At 37.0% G+C, this 22729-nt stretch overlaps 2 protein-coding genes across 2 annotated transcripts; both read left to right on the forward strand.

Moving 5' to 3' along the window:
• Window positions 1–146: 146 nt before the first annotated feature.
• LOC110790481 (uncharacterized) lies at window positions 147–3502 on the forward strand. The gene is made up of 5 exons (XM_056829348.1): window positions 147–370; window positions 473–547; window positions 1446–1939; window positions 2306–2685; window positions 2789–3502. The coding sequence occupies exons 1-4, from the start codon at window positions 147–149 to the stop codon at window positions 2395–2397; spliced, it is 885 nt and encodes a 294-aa protein (XP_056685326.1). The 3' UTR covers window positions 2398–2685; window positions 2789–3502.
• Window positions 3503–12197: 8695 nt separating this feature from the next.
• LOC110790502 (uncharacterized) lies at window positions 12198–22145 on the forward strand. The gene is made up of 8 exons (XM_021995291.2): window positions 12198–12243; window positions 17796–18032; window positions 18132–18203; window positions 19152–19337; window positions 19443–19514; window positions 20408–20901; window positions 21270–21653; window positions 21751–22145. The coding sequence occupies exons 1-8, from the start codon at window positions 12206–12208 to the stop codon at window positions 21852–21854; spliced, it is 1587 nt and encodes a 528-aa protein (XP_021850983.2). The 5' UTR covers window positions 12198–12205; the 3' UTR covers window positions 21855–22145.
• The last annotated feature ends 584 nt before the right edge of the window (window positions 22146–22729 follow it).

A 22729-nucleotide genomic window follows, 5' to 3' on the forward strand; every position in this document is an offset into this window, starting at 1 on the left:
GTGATAGGATTCAAAACAAACATGCTCTCCAATTGATATTTTGATTTCCTTTCTCGGTTTCATTTGAATTTTGCACATAGAAATCTGTATTTTTTATTTATAAATGTGTTACTAATTGATACTGTCCATATGATTGACTACTTGTAATGCTCCCATTGGTCAACTCCAGAATCAGCCTTGAGGGATATGAAGAGTACCTGAACCTCAAAGGAGCAAACTCCCCCAACATTGAAGGGCTTCTTGAAGATAAATCTCAACATTTTGACTTCACTAATGATTCTAAACAGAGACCTCCAACACATGATGTATCTGCGTTTTTACATCTATTTCTGCAAAGTGCAAAAATTAGCGCCTACCAGCTTGTTTTTAGGTGAATCTTTTTAACCTTTCCTTTTTTTTTGTTCATCATCTATCTTGTTTAATTGTTATCTGATTTCCTCCCTTTTTTGTTGTCTTTTCTACGATTCTGAAGCTACGTCTTGGAAGCAATTATAAGTGCGCTCACACCAAAACGGAAAAAAAAAAAGATTATTTCTTGTCTCAAAAGGTCAGATTATTTTCAATTTGCTTCAATCCCTCGCTGTCTATCGTAACCTAGGGTTTCTCTCTCATTTAATCATTCTCGTATGTTGTATCAATTTCCAGTTTCAGACTTGGTAATGTTAAAGCGGCAATTTTAAATCTTCTGTTGAACTTTTAATGACTATCAAGCTTTCAAATCCTATGTTGTTCCTTTATCAAGGAGTTGCGTTTGGAAATCATTATTGTATTGTCTATTTGTCTTAGTCTTAGAAAATTGTGGACTGTTGTTTAGTCTTTGATACCCTCCTAAAAAGATAATTGATTAATTGAAGTACCTGTTTCCCCTTGCATTTTCTGTTTTTCCACTGTTGATTTCTTTATTTATTTCCAAGGATACATGTACATCTTAACAGTTCAAGTTCATCTGTTCTGCCAATCATTTTAAATTTCTGCACAATTTCTGAGTATGCTAGTTAAAATTTTAAACTGCTAATGAATTCAGTCATCACAATCGTAATTTAGAACTCTTCCAAATGAGAATAATAGTCATGCCTACTACTTTGGCATGTGAGGATAAATCTACTACCTTAAACCCAGAAATAGATGTAAGTCATTCTTGGATTTTGTTGTGTGCACCAAGTTAGAGTCATACATTTGAGGGCTTGGACGATATGATAACTACTCTGAAATAGACGAGTGCTAATTTAAAAAGTTGCAGTTATTGCAGAAATCTCAGACAGCTGTGATTGTGAATGTGACTGTTTTCAGATTGATTTGTTCTATTGGTCCTTAACTCATGCTTTAACTCTCAGATTGAGATCCAAAGTTCTTCCTTTAATTTCTGTCAAATATTTGAACTCATGTGTTTTATTAATCAATATGATTGACTGCTTGTAATATTCCCTTTGTCCACTCAAAATCAGCCTTGAGTCACCGGAAGAATACCTGAACAGAAAAGAACCAAGAACCCCGAAAACGGAAGGGCATCTTGAAGATAATCAACACTGTGACAGCACCAAGGGTTCATGTCAGGAGCCTACAACTAATGCTGCTTTTGCATCCTCGAACAGCAAGAAATCTAAGTATTCCTATGATGGTTTTGAAGATATATGTGAACATTTTTATCCGAGCGAGTTGATTCAGGATGTTTTCCCAGAAGGGCTTCTTCTTGCTCAAAGTATTTACTGTGCAAAAACTGCATTGGCATTCTACAATAATGAGCATGGTACAAAATATAAGCTTGTTGAACCCCTGTCTAGCGGTCGGCTCATGGAATGTGGAATGAGGTTTCACTGCAACTTCACTGCTGCCAAGTTTAAAAGGGATGGTTCTCGTACTGGTCAACCAAAGCTCTTCTTCGCAAACTTTGAGTCATTCAATAAGAAAATCCGTAATATCTGGTGCTACATCATTGACCGTAAGCTGATTGATTTCCTCTTACTGTTGTCAAGGTGCTTTTGTTTGCCTGCTTTCTGTTCACAAGAGTGATTTTTCATGTGAAATACTGTCCCCACGAGAACATAAGTTGCTTAGACAGTTATACTACATTAGGATGTTCAGAATTAGTTGTCACATATTCTACATTAGTAACGGCCGGTGCTTGAACTTTTTAATATGGCTTTACTTGAATCAAGTGATGTGGAGATGGAACTCGGTCTAATGATACAAGATTATTTTTGAGATATAATCTCATAATTGTGGGAGATTGAACTAATATTGGAAGGAGGTAATAGAATCCAAGTTTTAAGTCTTGTTTTTGGTTTGTTGTTTGATGGTGTTTCAGCTGCTAAAGCATTTTTCATGTGCTGTGAGGATTGCCCCCCAGATCTTGCCACAGTGAGCAGGGATCTCTTAGTATGTACCCTCTGTTATTGAAGTATAGAAGGCCAAAGGCATTTGACGCTAGAAAAAACGGATTCTATGCAGAAATGGCTTTGGGTATTTTTAACAAGAAACATGGCACAAAGTATAAGCTGGTAAAACCTTTGAAAAGCAATATTGTTCCGATCAGTTTCGGTGTTTACAAGTTCCACTGCAACTTCAAGGCCAAGCTCGAGGACCCCACAGGCAGTTCTGTTGATGCTTCTCCGAAGCTTTTTTTTGGCGCTATTGTGAAGTCTATTCTCTTCAGTGAGGGGGAGGGGGACTGTTACATTTTGGATGGTAAGTTCTCTTTCTGGCCGTCTTGCTATTGTGATTAGCTGTTCGTGTATTATTATTATTGTTTCATATGTTTGTTTTAAATTTGAATTGATGCTTGTTTCAGCTACGGAAGGTTTGGATGATCACTGCTCAATTTGCCGACAGGGTATCCTTCATCCTGCCGATTATACAACTCCGGCTCCGGCCACTCCTCGTGGTTGTGTGTGATAAAATGTGGAGAACTTGTTTCCTCTTGTGCTTATGTTGGCTCTGCTTGTTTTTATAGTCTTATGTGTTTTAGTGTGAATGACTGGCCTGAAAGTTGAAACCGTGATCAGGAATATGGGTTTGTTTGGCCAATTTCTGAAAAATAACTTCCATTTCTTAATAGAGTTAGAATTAGAATCCGGAATTATGAAGTGTTTGGCAATGAACTTAAGAAGTACTTCTATGAAGTAGAAACAGCTGTACATTAAGGCCGGATCGGGATTTATACAAAATACATGTCCAAACTCATAAATTTGGCATATGCTTTTCTGGCCAAATGTTTTCTTGGGATTTTCGGTTTGGGCTATAGTTGATCTGGTTATGGATTTGTATTATACGCCACTGATCCTGTACTTTCGGTGGACTTGGAATGAGATCTTCTAGCTTTGTCCAAGGTTGTCAGGATCGGGATCCTACTTTGGATCGATGAAGGGGGGTAGGATCGAATCGGTAGAATCGGATCGTAGGATCGTAAGATCCTACTACATAGTAAAAATAATGGTTATATTATTAAAATGAAATGTACAATCATGTATTCATGTAATCTTAAGACATAAATATCAGTTTTTGCTCACATAAGATTAATACTTGTGTAGATACAAGAGCAATTAATAAGATATGTGCAAGGTTGTTGAAATTATATGAATTTCTCTACTTTTAAGTGAATAAGATACTTTTTTATAACCAATTTATTGATATAAAAGTATGATATTACTAATGATATGTGATTATGAACTATTTAGTAATAAAAAAAATTGTTAAAGAAGTATCTTGAAATATTGTATCTTAGATCGTATCGTTGGATCGGATCGTAGAATCGTAGGATCGTATTAAGATCCCACCACTCAAATTTCTTATCGAGGTAGGATCGTAAGATCCTACACACATTAAGATCCTACCTAAGATCCGGATCGGTGGCGTGTTTTTAAATCGTAGAATCGTAGGATCGTAAGATCCGAATCGGGAGTTTAACAACCATGGCTTTGTCAATCTCTTTTTGAGTATTTTTCCTTCGTATAAAATAATAAAATATCCCTATTAAGGATCAGATAATGGATATATAATGGGGTTTTGTTTCTGAATTTGTGGGTTTGAACTGATTTTTTTTTTTAAAAAAAAAGAAAAGAAAATAGGTATTTGTATTACAAATTGCTAAACAATAGCAAACCTCTACGAGCCGCGAGTTTTCAAGCCTAGCCGAATGGAGCTTGAAGATTACAGGCTCATGAGGTTTCAAGTCGAGCTTGTGCTTGGGTTTTTGATTTCGAGTCTAGTTTAGCCAAATTCGAATTCAACTTGCATCATTAGTACAATATCATCAATCCGTGGACTATGGACCGTGGTGCACATAGAGCATGGTGCACCAAAAGAACATATGTGCATAAGGAAAATAACATGAACATGCGATATGATATTTCACTTTTTTGTTATAAAAATAATATAGTATTTTACTATTTAATAAAAACCTAAATAAAAAAAACATTCATGTTCTTTTCTCGTAACCAAATGTTCTTTCAATTATATACTAGTGTTCTTAAGGTGCACCATGCTCTATGTGCACCATGGTCCACCTTCTAAATTGCGCAATACCATCCCTAGTACAATTTTTGTTATAGCACCCCCTAGTACAATTTTTGTTTAGTATGACAAACTTTATAGAAGTATGAATAAGTTTACCTCAGAAATTTTACGAATATGTGATGCTTAATAAGTGGAGTTTTTTATATTCCATATTTATCTTAGTTTAGAATTGTTAATAACTAGTTTGAAGCCTATGCGATGCACGAAGTAGTGTTAATATATTGAATAAAAACTGTTTGTTGGTCAATTACAATAAATGTCAATAACCGGTTAATTACTATCAACGACCCTCACCGTCCATCGCTCATCCGTCTTCACTAATCATCGAACTTAATTGTGGTTTGGGCGAACTTCATTCAGGTTCGATAGAACCTCATATTTGCAGGAACTTTTCCAAAATTCGGGTTCGGACGAACTCAATTTAGGTTCGGCCAAACATAAATACTCTGCTTTTTGCTTTGTTTCTTAGCTTTGGTTTTAAAGCTGGTATTGGTCTTGTTGTTGTGTGATGTTGCGTAGCTGTTGTAGTTGTTGTTGATGGCGATGGTGGTTGGGCGACGGTGTTGCTGTTGTCTGGATGAGGAAATGGAGGGAGGAGGCGCTGACAGTGGAGGATAGGGTACGGTGTTAGTGGTGGGGAAGGAGTTGCGGGGATGAATGGGCTGATTGTGCGAATTGGTGTTGTTGAAGGATAGCTCGGGCTGAATGGGATGAGGTGGTGCAGCGACGAAGGAGATGGAGATGGTTGCTTTGATGGGCTATGATGGTGTGGTGATGGATAGGAGAAGAGTGGTGTGGTTTAAGATGACTTCTCGACCATATTGTACCATTTCTTAGGCCCTTGAAATACGTGCCCAAATCCGAGCACGTGCACGGTGCACCTACACACAATAAAAATAGAAACTAGGAGAACAAGAAATAGAAAAATAAAATAAATAATAGTAATAATAAATAAATAAATAAAAATAGAAAAGAGAAAATTAATAGCAAAAACTAAAATAATCAAACTATAAATTTATCTAAATAAATTAAGAAAATAAGACTGAACCACTAATAAGAATTGATAATTACACTGAACTAAGCTATAAATACTCAAAATAAGAAATTAAGGGAAATAAAGACTAAAATACTAAAATTAGAATAAAACGACTCAAATAATGCCAATATTACTACCCTATGAGTGTCATTTATGTCACTCATCATACACCCAAGTGCATGTGATATGTTCTATTGTGACATAACTCTCATGTTAATTCAATCAAGAAGGCCCAAGGAGAATAAATTAATTAGAGTCAAGTGTTTTTTGATCAAAATTCTTTAAATGATATTTTTTATAGAAATGTTTAATTGTTTAGTTGTTGTTTGTTTTATTTCATTGAGTCGTGAGTTGACCTTTAAATAAAATATTAATAATATAAGTGAAAAAAGATAAGATTCAAAACTATTGGAACATATGCACCTCGAGTATGAACATATGAGGGGAGTGTGTGGGGAAGGAAATATGTACTTGTTCCAAGTATGCATTTACTGTACTTAATACGAAGTTTTAATAAATGCGGTTCAGATTAATTAACAAGTTAATTATTCACTGAGATCAAATGATCGGAATGCCTAGCTGGAGGTCGCTTCCTTACTCTTGACTAAACCCGCCGTGTCACATAAAATGTATGTGAACGGATCAAGTGTTTAGGTGAATATACTCTACTTAGTAAATACTCTAATAGATGGTTATTCGAAAATGAAGGATGTTAGTTTCAGTATGAGATAAACAAATCATCAAAAAGGCAAAGTCAATATTGTTAGAAACGAAGATATTGTCGGGAACGGAAATATGATTCGTATCGAAAATATAAATATTGCCGGAAACGAAGATATTGCTGAAAAAGAAAATATTGTTTGTATCGGAAATATTATTGGAAGTAGAAATTGAAGGAAATAATGCCCTTGGTCCAAGTTTGCATTTATGCATTTAATGCTATGTCTAATAAATGTGGTCCAGTGTTAATTAAACAAGTTAACAATTCAGTGAGATCGAGTGAACTGAATGTCTAGCTAGAGGCCGCTTCAGTTCAAGTGGAATTAATAATAATAATCAACAACTTACTCTTGACTGAACACGTAGGGTCGCACAAAAAGTACGTGAACAGACCAAGTATTTAAGTGAATATATTATTCATTAAAGTACTCTATTTATGATCATTCGGAAATGACGGATCTCGGTTCCAGTGGGAGCTGAAATTGTCAAAAGGCAAAGTAAAGAATATTCTGGAAATGAAGATGTTGCTAGAAACGGAAATATGGTTCATGACGGAAATATAAATATTATCCAAGTCGTAGATGTTGCCGGAAACGGAAACATGGTTCGTATCGAAAAATATTATCGGAAATAGAAATATTGCCGGAAACGGAAATATTACCGGAATCATAAATATTGTCGGAATAGGAAATGCCGAAATCGGAAATATTAACGGAAACGTAAACGTTGTTCGAAACGGAAATAAATTCCGGAATCGGAAAATGAATCGGAAGCACGACGAGCGACAAGCCGGCAAGGGAGTTGGCCCATCACTCGACGAGCAAGGGTTGTACGCACAACGCTAGGCACAAGGCCCATCGCCAACTCCAAGCACAAAGACCCAGCGGCCAGTGCCAGCGCTGACATTGTGCGATGGGCCAGCAACAAGCAATGGGCCAGCAACGACCGGCAAGGCACAAGCAGCACAACAGCGGGCCGAAGGCCAACAGTGAGGCTCTCTTGGGCCTGGCCAGGCGCGCGCGCCAGCGTGGGCCTTCGTGGCTTCGTTGGTGGCGTTCTTCTTGTGCACCAAGACTTGTAAGATTACTTAGGTGCCAAGTAATTTGGACCTTAAGTATAGTTTTCCTACTTCTACTAAAATTAGATAGTTAGGATTAGATTCAAACACTAGGTGTTTAATTAATCCTATGATTCTAATTAATTATAATCCTGATAAGATTAGTAATTGGTATCCTAGTAGAACTCTAATTCTCTATTTCCTACTCTATAAATATGTGATTAGCATTCACAATTTATACAACTCATAAAATATACTTTACATAGACTGTGTTCAAGGGAGAACACAATTCATAGCCTAACCCGAGTGCATAAAACCTTAGTGAATAGTTGGTTGAACCTAAGGCGGATCCGGACGTGCTGTTGACTATCTACGGAGGGGCGACACTTGGAGCTCTAAAGACTTGTTCTTGTTTGGTTCGGGAGTAGCTAGGGAAGGCACGCATCACATTGTATATACCCTAAATTATGCTAATTGACAATGTGACAATTAATTTGGATTCCTGGCTTTATGGTTTTTCTGCATGAATTATATTGTTTATATTGTTCATAACCTAACAGAAATAATGTCGGAAACGAAAATATTGCTGGAAATGGAAATATTGTAGGAATCGAACATATTGTAGGAATCATAAATATTGTCGAAAACGAAAATATTATTCGAATCAGAAATATTACCGGAATTAAAGAACGAATTAGAAACGCGAAGCTCTATCTATGAGCCGGAAGCACTCTCCAAAAGTCGCGTGCATCACAACTCATGGACGAAGCAAGCCCACGAGCTCGCCGCAAGGCAATCCCATGGGCGTGCCATGAGCAGCGCCAACCAAGGGCCAGCAAAAAGCCTGACCAGCGAGCATGGGCCGGCGAGCAAGCAAGCAACGCCAGCCCGCGGCACGCAAGGCCAACCAAGCGCAGTGCAAACGCACAACAATGCAGCGCGCGCGTGAGCCATCCCATCGGCACAACAACCCGCTAGCAAACTTGGGCGCCACGTTTACTTGCCGTGCAAGTAACTTGGGCTACAAGTAATTCCAATCGGTTAGGTTGTTTCTGTTAGGGATCTATGCAAGTTTCCTAATCTACCTAAAGTGTTAGTTTCCTAAACCTAATGTTATTAGGGTTTTGGAAATTCTAGAGTTTTCTGGTGTGCTATAAATAATTAAATATAGGCCTATGGCCATATTATTCACACGTGAGTTTCACACCTTTTTCTATCATCAAAAGTGAGATCCCGAATTAATCTATACCTTATACTGAGATTCTAAGCTAATCGAATTAAGGCGGATTCGAACATATTGTGGATTACTACGGAGGGGCGACATGCATTTGGAGTCCTTATACTTGTTCTTGTTCGGTTCAGGAGCAGCAAGGGTAGACACGCATCATAAAGTATGTATCCCAAATTATGTTGATTGACTATGTGAATTTTACATGGATTCTGGCATTATAGGTATATTCCGCAATGCGATTAGATTGTTCATAACCTAACATTCGGTTGTAGTTTGTGACTCTATTGTAATACAAGACGTTTGTACTATTTATTATGCATACGTTTTGTGATACAAGGTTCTTATTTTTAATTAGTATTTGGGTAGCTTCAGAATGCTAGTCAATTTTGGACACAACTAGGTAAGAAACCCGTTCGATGCTTAATACAAATATTCAAGGTTGAATTGAATAAGTAAAGTTAGGTTCGTGTCAAGAGTCAAGTCTTGTCATTTAATATTTCTATTCATGTTGAATAGATGTTAAGAATGTGACTTTTTCATGTGACCTTTATTATTCACCCTAGAATAAAGCATGCTTAGTTTTAGCCAACTTAATATATATGGCTTGTATGTATTGAGCTTTGCGAATTTCGTGTTTCTTGTTGTATTTTGGTCATGGCCTATTCTTTAATGACCATGCGACGATCCATCATTACACTTGCTTTGTTGGTGAGCGACTTTTAAACAAGTCTTTTAGGACTTGCATGTGAAGTAATGACAATATTTCGGGATTGAGAATGTTGAGAGTATTTTAGTTGCATGAATTTATAAATTCCGTTTTACTAAATGTGTAGACAATGTTTGAATAGTTAATGTTTTTTTTTATTACTTTGGATTTAAAGTTGGATTTTAATTAGGGTTTTTAATGGTTCTGAATGGTAATGGGACCATTAATAATTTATGTTGAGTTTTAAAAGTTAGTTATTAGTTCCACTGCGTTATTTTTGTACAAACCTTAACCTTTATAACGATAACGGTAATATTCTAGTAATCCTTTTTTTTTTCCGACTACAACAAATCATTAGTTTTATAAAGGATTTGACAAAACTTGAATAATCCAGTTTTTTAACTAGCAAAGCTCAAACACGAATTTTAAAATCTCCTTTGAGCTCGAATCCTAATTATCTTTATCAAATTTAGCTCGATCACACAAAAACCCGACTCCACTTGATTTATTTGCTTACCAATAACCATACCTTCTTGACACATTACCTAATCTCTTCTTTTAAGTATTTTCCCATAATTTAAAACTAGTTTGTGCTCGTGCTAATGCACGGGACTTCTAAAAAAACTAGAAAGCTAGATCCAAATTAGAAAATTTACATTTATGAAAGAACTAAAAAGCTAGATGCAAGCTAAGTTTGTTTGTGGAGGTCAAATTCAACCGAATCGAGATCCAAATTAGAAAATTAACATTTATGAAAATATAATATTATCAACTTTCTTACATGTTTTTCATAACAATACATCTTTTATAAATGGCTACAGTGGAATATTGGTAAAGCACGTAGTAATATTGGTAATACAAAAATACTTTTTTTTTATTTGAAGGGGAGAACGGGTTTCGGATGAGTCATATTATCTATATTTATTAGATTTATTAAAATTTAGCAACTTTAAAAATGTGTTTAAAAATTTCCAACCCATATGTTTTATTGTTATTCAAGTTTCCAATTTTAAAATTTAAAGACAGGTAAGTTAATTTTATTGTTTTTTTTTCATAAAAATTTACTTCGTATTACATTTCCTAATTTAGTCGGTGAACGAGAGTTGGAATTGAGGTTTTGAGTCAAAACATGAACCTGATTGGACACGACATGATGTTTCCCTCCATAATACGGATTAAAACAGGGTTCCTTCAAACCTTCTCTCTCTATTTGAAAAGGCCACGAAAAACAACTTTAAAGAAATTAAATGAGCTACAAGAGAGTACTCTACTGCGTTCAGATTATCCCTAAAAATCGAAAACAGCAGGAATTTTGTAAGCTGGGGGTTTCACTTTCTTCCCAAAAATCTTGAAGAAATATCCATGGCCAATAAAATCAACATTCACTATAAAAAGCTAGTGTTCAGGTGAATTTCTCGATCCCACACTCTTAATTTCTTTCATCGTCTTTTCAATTTATCTGATTTCCCTCCTATTTTTTGTTTTTTTTGAAGCGAATTTAGGCCTAGGATTAGGCATAAAATGGGAAGCCTTGAAAACTACATCACTCTTCTCCAAAGGTACTAGTTCAATTTTGCTTAATTCAATTGTCTATTGTTTTTATTGTGTAGCAATTTTTAAAATTAGGGTTTACTTCAATTTTGCTTAATTCAATGGTCTGTTGTTTTATTGTGTATCAATTATCAAAATTAGGGTTTACTGTTTGGAAATTATTTGTTTTCGCTTTCGGATCTCTGATTAAACTCGTCAAATTGTCTGATTTCTTTTTGGGCTCGTCAAGATTTATGATCTTTAGCTTATGACGATTACGTAACTGTACTGTTATAAACTGTACCCAACGTCAAGATTTTCATTAGCTGTTAGCTGATAGCTGATTTGACTAGCTGTTAGCTGTTTGCATTAGCTTATTTGACTAGCCGGTTGCATTAGTTGTTTGTGTAAAAGTGTTTGGTAAATTAGCTGATAGACGTTATCTGTTTAATATGTAAAATGACCATTAAGGACATTGACATACTTTGTTTCTTATTAATATTAGACAAATATTTTATTGTGTTAAGTTTTTCTCTCTATATTTTTCTAATAAACATTGACTAAATAATTCATTTATTTTAAATTATTCTTTATTTAAATTTTTTAATATATATTTTTCAAATAGATAAATATTACTAATGAAATTTTAAGCATGATTGCAATATAATTCAATTGTTTCAAAGTACTAATATAAAATTTATTACAACAAAAAACTAATCTAGTAAATATGGGGAAATGAAAAAGAAAGTGTGAGTAATGTTTTTAGGAGAAAAATATGTAGGGTACCAAGGTTGATAGTGATTGTAATAATAGGCAATATTAGGACAAAATAGTCATCTTCATCCACTTTCTCAAATCTCTAATTGCAAAAAGCTCCTATATTGAGCTTTTTCAAAATTAGCTTTTTCACCCCAAAACTCTCTTCCAATCCTCTCCTAACCAACCATTTCCAATTAGATTTTTCTAAAAGTCAAACCTCTAATTCACTCCTAAAAGCTCTTTTTCCCTCAAACCTCTCATAACCAAACACGCCCATTATACAACCCTTATATAAATAAGAATTTATGCTCAAATAAATACTTTAGGGTCCCTCAAAAAAAAAAAAACTTTAGGGCGTACAGATTAACCCATAACTACCAAAATATCAGGAATTTTGTAGGTTTGGGGATTTACGACAGTGTCCAACTGAAAACTTCCCGAGATTTCGCCGGCAGATTAATACTCATGGCCAATAAAATCAATAAAATCAACATTCACTACAAAAAGTTAGTGTTCAGGTGAATTTCTCGATCCCACACTCTTAATTTTGTTTCATCGTCTTTTCAATTTATTTGATTTTTTTTTCTTTCATCGTCTTTTCAATTTATCTGATTTTTTTTTTGAAGCGAATTAATGCCTAGGGTTAGGCATAAAATGGGAAGCATTGAAAACTACGTCACTCTTCTCCAAAGGTACTATTTCAATTTTGCTTAATTCAATGGTTTATTGTTTTTATTGTGCAGCAATTTTCAAAATTAGGGTTTACTTCAATTTTGCTTAATTCAATGGTCTGTTGTTTTATTGTGTATCAATTATCAAAATTAGGGTTTACTGTTTGGAAATTATTTGTTACGCTTTCTGATCTCTGATTAAACTCGTCAAATTATCTGATTTCGATGGATGGAAAAAGCTTTCTTCTCCCCCAAGCTGAGAGGGTGTACGTTAAGGGTGTTTACTAACGTGCGCCACCTTCACCAATGGCGAAGAAGAAGAAGGCTAGCTTGATTGTAACTTCACCAATGGCTTCGGAGGATGTTTCCGCTCAGTCTAACCCTAGAAATGAGTCTCTTTTGGTTCCAGAAGGGGGCCAAAAATCGAACCCAGCTGCTGCAAATAGCGCGACGAACTCTGAGAATGAAGAACTTGTTTACTCCAATCTAGTGCACTCCTCGGCTGGTATGATTCCTAAAGCTCTTCATGACACCATTATTGCTTTGAATCAATCGTTGGGGCTCACTGGGGAGGGGAATTTGATTCCTCAGTGTAGTACGGACTCTGTTTTTCGAAACTCTGGTCATGTGGGTGTTATTGGTCAACCATTGAAGCATCAAGCTTCTCCTAGTGGTTCGACACAGGTTCCTAAGGAGGGGGGAACTGTTAAGGAACCATGGGTGAATCTATTTGCTGGGGCTAAGCTTGCTTCCAAAGGAGCTCCCCTGGAATTTGTGACACCTTTGGTTAAAGATGGGAAAAAAGTAGCACAACTGCAGCAATCTGAGCTTGCCACTATGGCTGATAAATGGCAAGCCTCTTTAGTTATGTATGTTGTAGGAGAATCACCAACTTTGGCCTCTGTAAGGAGATTTATGGTTGCTGTGTGGAGTGAAGTTTCTACTCCTCAAGTGTTTTTTCATGATGAAGGGTACTTTATCATTAGATTTGAGTGCATTGAGGATAAGAATCGCATTGTTGCAGGGGGTCCTTACACCTTTTATGGTAAGCCAGTGATCATTAAGCCATGGGCAGCAGATTTCAACTTCTATGAGGAGGTTCTCAAAGTGATTCCCTTGTGGGTTAAATTTCCTAATTTGCCTTTGCATTGCTGGGGGAGTGATTCTCTCAGTAGGATCAGTAGTTTGTTGGGGGTTCCCTTGTGTGCTGATGAGTGTACAACAAAGCAGGAGAGAGTTTCATTTGCCAGGGTTTTGATTGAGATGGATATTACTACTGTGTTACCAGACCATGTTTGGATTGAAGATGCTAGGGGAGTTGTGTTCAAACAGGCTGTAGTGTATGATTGGAAACCCCTCTATTGTAAAAAGTGCAATACAGCAGGCCATGATTGTACCAAGCCCTCTAATGTAGCTCCTAAACCAGCTGTAAAGAAGATTTGGGTGGCTAAGCCAACTCAGCAGCATGTTTCAGCCCCACAGCAACAGACAGGGGGGATCCTTACTCCCCATCATGATCCACCTGTAGTTCAAACTAGTGGTCAAGATTGGAACATTGTAACAAGGAGAACTAGGGGACCTAGCAGGATGAGGAATTTGAGCCCTAGTAATCCTTTCACTGTGCTTTCTGGTGATTTGGGATTCAAGGAGATATCTGGAGAAATGGATAGTGATGGTGTGATTGTGCAGAATACCTCACATGAACCTCATGAAGAAGGTTAACTTATGTACTTGGAATGTGAGAGGCTTTAATGATCCTGTTAAAGCTTCTGAGGTAAAGCATCTGTTGCAAGTTAACAATGTTAATATCATTGCTTTATTAGAAACTAGAGTAAAAATAGCTAAATTTCCTAGGTTGTCTTCTAAACTTGGTAGACACTGGAGTTGGGAGAACAATTATAGCTTGAATCCTAGAGGCAGGATCTGGTTGGGTTGGCAACAATCAGAAGTTGATCTGTCAATTCTGCATACTCATGAGCAGTTTTTGCACTGTGTGATTAGGGATAGAACTGGTGATATTTCTTTCTTCTTTACAGCAGTCTATGGTTTGCATACCATTGAAACTAGGAAGGATCTTTGGCACTCCCTTGTGCTTATTCTCCCTAGTGTTGGTTCTCACCCTTGGCTCTTATCTGGTGACTTTAATTCCCTCTTGTCTGACACTGATAGGATTAATGGCTCTCAGGTTTCTATTGCTGAAACCAAAGATTTTAATGAGTTCATTTTGACAGCTGGTCTTTGTCCCCTACAAAGTGTGGGTCACTATTTCTCATGGCATAAAGGTTCTGGTGATGGGAAAACAGCTAGTAGAATTGATTGGGGGCTTGGTAATGCTGGCTGGATCCATAAGTTTAGTGGTGTTCCTGTTCAATATCTCAACTCTTCCATTTCTGACCACTCTCCACTCTTGGTGAACTGTTTACCTGATAAAATGGAGGGAGGCAAACCTTTTAGATTCCTGAATTACCTTGCAGATCATAGTAAGTTTGCTTCTCTGATAGAGAATAGTTGGGGTACCAGAGGGAAAACAGGTTCTGCTATGTTTAGTTTGTGGTCTAATTTGAACCTTGTGAAGCACAAGTTGAAAGCTCTGCATTCTGAAGAGTTTGCTGGCATCAAAGAGAGAATTGAAATGGCTAGATCTCAGCTAGAGATAGTTCAAACCTCTCTTCAAACTACTCCTTCTCCTGAGTTGTTTGAACAAGAGAGAACTTTCACTGATAATTTGAGGAAATGGCTTAGGGTGGATGAAATTGCTTTGAGGCAAAAATCAAGAATTCAATGGCTCCAAGTGGGGGACTCTAATCACCATTTCTTCTTCTCTTCTATCAAGGAAAGGAATAGGCAAAACAGGATTACAGTTCTGTTTGATGATTGTGGAAACAAATTGGTTGAAGCTGATGCTATTCAGGGTGAAATTGTTGGTTTTTATAAAAAATTGCTTGGGTCAGCTGCTCAGTCCTTGCCTGCAGTTCACATTCCTACTTTGAGAAGTGGTAGTACTCTCAGTATTCCTGCTAAACAATGGCTATCCAGAGAGGTAACCACTTTAGAAATTGACCAAGCTCTTAAAGGGATTGGTGATGACAAAGCCCCTGGCCTTGATGGGTTCAATGCTGTTTTCTTTAAAAGAACTTGGCATGTTATTAAGGCTGATGTGTATAAAGCTGTACTTGAAGTTTTTAGAACTAACACTATGCTGCCTCAATTCAACTGTACTTCCATTACTCTTGTCCCTAAGGTTCCTAACCCTTCTAAGGTTAAGGATTTTAGGCCTATAGCTTGCTGTACTGTTATCTATAAGCTAGTGGCAAAGATTCTCACAACCAGGATGCAGAGTGTTATTGGTGATGTTGTGAATGAAGCTCAATCTGGCTTTATTCCTGGCAGGCAAATCTCTGATAATATTCTCCTAGCAACTGAGCTGATCAAAGGTTATACCAGAACTCACATCTCTCCAAGGTGTCTCATAAAGGTGGATTTGAAGAAAGCTTATGATTCCATTGAGTGGTCTTATCTGAAAAGTGTTATGGTGGAACTTGGGTTTCCTGTGTGCTTTGTGAGGTGGGTTTTCACCTGTATCTCTACTGTTTCTTATAGCATTTTGATCAATGGGAAGCCATCACAACCCTTCAGAGCAAAGAAGGGTTTGAGACAGGGTGATCCAATGTCTCCATTTCTCTTTGCTATTGGTATGGAATATCTTACAAGACACTTACAACAGCTGCAGAATTTGCCAGATTTCAATTTCCACCCTAAGTGTGAGAAGTTGGCCCTCACACACTTGATGTTTGCTGATGATCTTCTTATGTTCTCAAGAGCTGATACTCTGTCAGTTGAGATGCTTTTTGCTGCTTTCAATAATTTTTCAAGAGCTTCAGGTCTTGAAGCTAATTTGGACAAGAGTAACATTTACATTGGTGGGGTTTCTGCTGCTACCAAAGCTGCTATTCTTGATGCAGTTCATATTCCAGAGGGGCAATTTCCCTTTAGGTATCTTGGTGTTCCACTCTCTACTAAAAAACTGGTTTATAACCAATGCAGAACTTTGATTGACAAGGTGGTGGCTAGAGCTAAGTCTTGGACAGCTAGGCATCTCTTTTATGCTGGTAGACTTCAGTTGGTTCAAGCAATCTTGCTTAGTTTGCAAGCTTTCTGGTGTCAAATCTTTATTTTACCTAAGAAAGTGTTAAAGGAAATCCAGAACTTCTGTAGGATTTTCCTTTGGACTGGTCTTACTGATCCTTCCAAAAGATCCATGGTGGCATGGCACTCTCTTTGTCTTCCTAGAAGTGCTGGTGGGTGGAACCTTAAGGAAATGGGGTTATGGAATAAAGCTGCTGTGTCTAAGCTGCTTTGGGCTCTAACTCACAAAAAAGACAGATTGTGGAGCAGATGGGTTCACACCTATTACATTAAAAACAGGCCTCTTTCCACTCAATGGCCAGCTACAATCTCTTGGTCACTGAGGAAGATTCTGGATTCTCACACTCTGATTGATGATGTTGGTGGATGGGATGCTGTTGTGCAGAAAGGGAAATTCTCCATTAAATTGATGTATAAACATCTCCTTGGTGTTCATGACAAAGTTCCCTGGAAAAGAGTGGTCTGTAATAATAAAGCTTCCCCTAAGAGTGTGTTTATCACTTGGCTTGCACTGTGGAACAGACTTCCCACCAGAGATAGGCTGCTAGCTTGGAAGATTGTCACTGCTAACAGTTGTCCACTTTGCTCAACCATGCCTGAATCTACTGGTCACCTATTTTTTGAGTGCTCATATTCTGCTGCTGTGTGGGGAAAGATCCTTCAACAGTTGCAGTTTCACAGAAATCCTGCTCCATTTGATCAGGAACTTGCTTGGATATTGAAAGCTACTAAAAGAACTGGTGATAGATATAAATTGCTGCTGATGTTCTTCTCTGAAAGTGTTTATGGCATTTGGCTTCAGAGAAATGAGATGGTGTTTAACCAACAATGCAGAAGCCCTGCTGATTTAGTGCATGATATCCAGTTTAGGGTGGCTTGTAGGGCCACTGACAGTCAGAAGCTGCTATGCTGAGTTTGTGTTAGAGGTGTCCTTTTTTGCTAGTGTTTAGCTTTGTGCTTGTTGTTTTTGGTGTTCTGGTGGCTTGTGCCTAACACTGTGCTAGTTCTTTTACTAGCCCTCTCCTTTTGGTAATAATTAACTTTATTTGCCAAAAAAAAAAAAAATATCTGATTTCTGTTTGGGCTCGTTAAGATTTATGATCTTTAGCTTATGATGATTGCATAACTGAACTGTTATAAACTGTACCCATCGTCAAGATTTTCTCTATCCATCATCTAATTTGCACCTTAAATTTAGTGAAAAAGAGGGTAAAAAGAGAGATAATAAAGACTCACCCAAATAACCAACAAAGTGTGAACCAAATAGGGGTAACATTGTAGTGGATTGATTACGCCGATTCTGTTGGAGTTTTTCATTTGAATTTTGCACTTATAAATTTGTAGTATTTGTAAATGTGTTACTAATTGATACAAGTCCATATGATTGACTACTTGTAAACTGTAATGCTCCCCATGGTCCACTCCAGAATCAGCCTCGAGGCATATGAAGAGTACCTGAGTCTCAGAGGAGCAAACGACTTCAATATTGAAGACCTTCTTGAAAATAAATGTCCACACTGTGAACCCACCAATGAGTCTAAACAGAGACCTCCTACACATGATGTATCTGCATGTTTACATCTATTTCTGTTAGGTGCAAAAATCATATCCGAGGACCACACTAACATTGTCGACAACATCAAAGGCCCCCAACTTGTTTTTAGGTGAATCTCTTTATTCTTTCCTTTTTTTATTCATCATCTATCTTGTTTAGTTGTTATCTGATTTTCTCCCCTTTCTTTTGTCTTACTACGACTCTGAAGCGACGTCTTGGAAGCAATGATAAATGCGCTCACACCAAAAGGAAAAGAACAGATTATTTCTTGTCTCAAAAGGTCAGATGTTTTTCAATTTCCTTCCTTCCTTTATTGCCTATCTTAGCCTAGGGTTTTCCTTTTTCCATTAAATGACTCTCATATGTTGTATCAATTTCCAGTTTCACAATTCAGGCTAGGTAATGTTAAAGCGGCAATGTTAAGCCTTCTGTTGAACTTTCATTCACTATCAAGCTCTTAAATCCATTATGTTGTGCCTAGATTATCATGGAGATGTGTTTGGAAATCATGATTGTATTGTCTTACACAGAAAATTTTGGACGTTGTTTAGTCTAGATACTCTCATACAATTGAAGTACCTGTTTTGCTGCCGTATAACCGGGTAGATATGGAGATTCATAAAAGGGCTTATAACAAACAAATAAAATATTCTATGAATTAGATAAAGTAGAATATTTTCCCAAGTTTATTGATTGGGAAAAAAACTTTCCCCCGAATAATCAACAATGTTGCGCCCATGTGGATGGGACAAGGAAGGAGTTGAATCTGAATATGTGTGTTGAGAGAAGCAATGATTTGCTTGGTCTTGGTCATGACAGTGGAGGAAGGTGGGACACTCAAATAGAGGATAGAAGAGAAAGGCAGAGCGAGAAGAGCAAGAACCGGAAGAGACGAGGGGAAGGAGTAAGGGAAAGAGAACAAGAACCTGAAGAGACGAGGGGAAGGAGTAAGAGAGAGAGATCATGTTTTTTGTTTCAAAACATGTCGAACCAAATAGGGGTAATATTGTAGTAGAATGGGTTTTTAATTTACCAGAACATGCCGATTCTGTGTTATAGGATTTAAAACAAACATGCTCTCCAGTTGATATTTTAATTTCCTTTCTCGGTTTTCATTTGAGTTTTGGACTTAGAAATTTGTATTTTTTAAATTTTTTATAAATGTGTTACTAATTGCTACAAGTCCATATGATTGACTACTTGTAATGCTCCCCTTGGTCAACTCCAGAATCAGCCTTGAGGGATATGAAGAGTACCTGAACATCAAAGGAGCAAACGCCTTCAACATTGAAGGGCTTCTTGAAGATAAATCTCAACACTGTGACTCCACTGATGATTTTAGACATGATGTATCTGTGCCTTCACATCTGTTTCTGCATGGTACAAAAACCAGCGCCAATGAGCTTGTTTTTAGGTGAATCTTTTTATTCTTTCCTTTCTTTTGTTCATCATCTATCTTGTTTAATTGTTATCTGATTTCCTCTCCCTTTTTTTTGTTGTCTTTACTACGATTCTGAAGCTACATCTTGGGAGCAATTATAAATGCGCTCACACCAAAACGGAAAAAAAAGATTATTTCTTGTCTCAAAAGGTCAGAGATTATTTTCAATTTGCTTCAATCCCTCGCTGTCTATCTTAACACTAGGGTTTTCTCTTTCATTTAATCATTCTCATATGTTGTATCAATTTCCAGTTTCAGATTAGGTAATGTTAAAGTGGGAATGTTAAATCTTCTGTTGAACTTTCATTGACTATCAAGCTTTCAAATCCTATGTTGTTCCTTTATCAAGGAGTTGGGTTTGGAAATCGTTATTGTATTGTCTTAGTCTTAGAAAATTGTGGACTCTTGTTGTTTAGTCTGGATACCCTTCTAAAATGATAATTGAAGTACCTGTTTCCCCTTGCGTTTTCTGTTTTTCCACTCTTGATTTCTTTATTTATTTCCAAGGATACATGTACATCTTAAGAGTTCAAGTTTATCTGTTCTGCCAATCATTTTAAATTTCTGCACAATTTCAGCGTATGCTAGTTAAAATTTTAAACTGCTAATGAATTCAGTCATCACAATCACAATTTAGAACTCTTCAAAATGAGAATAATAGTCATTCCTACTTCTTTGGGATGTGAGGATAAAGCTATTACCTTAAACCCAGAAATAGATGTAAGTCATAATTGGATTTTGTTGCGTGCACCAAGTTAGAGTCATACATTTGAGGGCATGGACAATATGATAGCTACTCTGAAATAGACGAGTGCTAAGTTAAAAAGTTGCAGTTAGTGCAGAAATCTTAGACAGCTGTGAATGTGACTGTTTTCAGATTGATTTGTTCTATTGGTCTTAAACTCATGCTTCAACTCTCAGATTGATGTCCAAAGTTCTTCTTCCTTTAACTTCTGTCAAATATTTGAACTCGTGTTTTATTAATCAATACTATTTTGTATGATTGACTGCTTGTGATATTCCCTTTGTCCACTCAAAATCAGCCTTGTGTCACCGGAAGAATACCTGTACAGAAAAGGACCAAGAACCCCGAAAACTGAAGGGCATCTTGAAGATAATCAACACTGTGATAGCACCAAGGGTTCATGTCAGAAGCCTACAACTAATGCTGCCTTTGCATCCTCGACCAGCAAGAAATCTAAGTATTCCTATAATGGCTTTGAAGATATATGTGAACATTTTTATCCGAGCAGGTTGATTCAGGATGTTTTACCAGAAGGGCTTCTTCTTGCTCAAAGTATTTACTGTGCAAAAACTGCATTGGCATTCTACAATAATGAGCATGGTACAAAATATAAGCTTGTGGAACCCCTGTCTAGCGGTCGGCTTGTGGAATGTGGAATGAGGTTTCACTGCAACTTCACTGCTGCCAAGCTTAAAAGGGATGGTTCTCGTACTGCTCAACCAAAGCTCTTCTTCGCTAACTTTGAGTCTTTCAATAAGAAAATCCGTAATATATGGTGCTGCATCATTGACCGTAAGCTGATTGATTTCCTCTAACTGTTATCAATGTGCTTTTGTTTGCCTGCTTTCTGTTCACAAGAGTGCTTTTTCATGTGAAATAGTCTGTCCCCATGAGAACATAAGTTGCTTAGACACATATTAGGATGTCCGGAATTAGTTGTCACGTATTCTACATTAGTAACGGTTGGTGCTTGAACTTTTTAATATGGCTTTACTTGAATCAAGTGATGTGGAGATGGAACTCGGTCTAATGATACAACAGTTATTATAAAAGATTTTTTTAAAGATATAATCTCCTTAATTGTGGGAGATTGGGACGATGTGGCAATAGAATCCAGGTTTTAAGTCTTATTTTATGTTTGTTGTTTGATGGTGTTTCAGCTGCTAAAGCATATTTCATGTGCTGTGAGGATTGCCCCCCAGATCTTGCGCACAGTGAGCATGGATATCATAATATGATGTACTCGCTGGCAGTGAAGTATGCAAGGCCAAAGGTATTTGAGGCTAGAAAAAACGGATTCTACGCAGAAATGGCTTTGGATATTTTTAACAAGAAGCATGGCACAATGTATAAGCTGGTAAAACCTTTGAAAAGCAATATTGTTCCGATAAGTTTCGGTGTTTACAAGTTCCACTGCAACTTTAAGGCCAAGCTCGAGGACCCCACAGGAAGTTCTGTTGATGCTTCTCCAAAGCTTTTTTTTGGCGCTATTGTGAAGTCTATTCTCTTCAGTAAGGGGGAGGGGGACTGTTACATTTTGGATGGTAAGATCATTTACTGACTCTTTCTGTCCGTCTTGCTATTGTGATTCGTGTATTATTATTATTTCATGTTTTTAATTTGAATTGATGCTTGTTTCAGCTACGGAAGGTCTGGATGATCACTGCTCAATTTGCCGACAGGGTATCCTTCATCCTGCCGATTATACAACTCCGACTCCGGCCACTCCTCGTGGTTGTATGTGATACATGCAATGTGGAGAACTTCTTCCCTCTTCTGCTGATGTGAAGCTAGTGTTAATGTTGGATCTGCTGGTATTTATAATCTTATGTGTTTTAGTGTAAATAACTGACCTGAAAGTTGAAACTGTGATCAGAAATATGGGTTTGTTTGGCCAATTTCTGAAAAACAACTTCCGTTTCTTAGAAGAGTTAGAATTAGAATCCGAAATATGTTTCTACTGAATGTTTGGCATTCTACTGAATGTTTGGCAATGAACTTAAAAAGTACTTCTATGAAATAGAAACAGCTTTACATTATTTGGTCCAAGGTGATCAAAATTTGGGCCGGGTCAGGCTTTAATACAAAATACATGCCCCAAACCCATAAACTTGGCACGTGCTTTTCTGGCCAAATGGGTTTTTGGGCTTTTCAGGCTGGTGTATAGTTGACCAGGTTATGAATTTGTATTATACGCGCCATTGATGTTGTACTTTCGTTGGAATGAGATCTTCTAGCTTTGTCATTCTCTTTGTGTATCGCTATTCGACGTCCTCATACGCTAATAACGTCCGTGTTTTTAACGGAATAGGACGTCGAATAAAAACCCCCTTCTCTTTTTAAGCATCTTTCTTTCGTATAAAATATCCATACTAATGGACCTAATGGACATATAATGGTTTTTGTTTCTGAATTTGTGGGTTTGAACTGAAATAAAAATAAGAAAAAGAAAGGTATTTGTATTACAAATTGCTAAACAAAAGTTAGCAAGCCTCTTACATAATATTCCAAGAGCCGCGAGTTTTCAAGCCTAGTCGAATCGAGCTTGAAGATTACAGGCTCACGAGGTTTCAAGTCGAGCTGAGTCGAGCTTGTGCTTGGGTTTTTGATTTCGAGTCGA

The sequence above is a fragment of the Spinacia oleracea genome, chromosome 5, assembly GCF_020520425.1.
Source record: "Spinacia oleracea cultivar Varoflay chromosome 5, BTI_SOV_V1, whole genome shotgun sequence".
In the NCBI taxonomy this organism is placed as follows: Eukaryota; Viridiplantae; Streptophyta; class Magnoliopsida; order Caryophyllales; family Amaranthaceae; genus Spinacia; species Spinacia oleracea.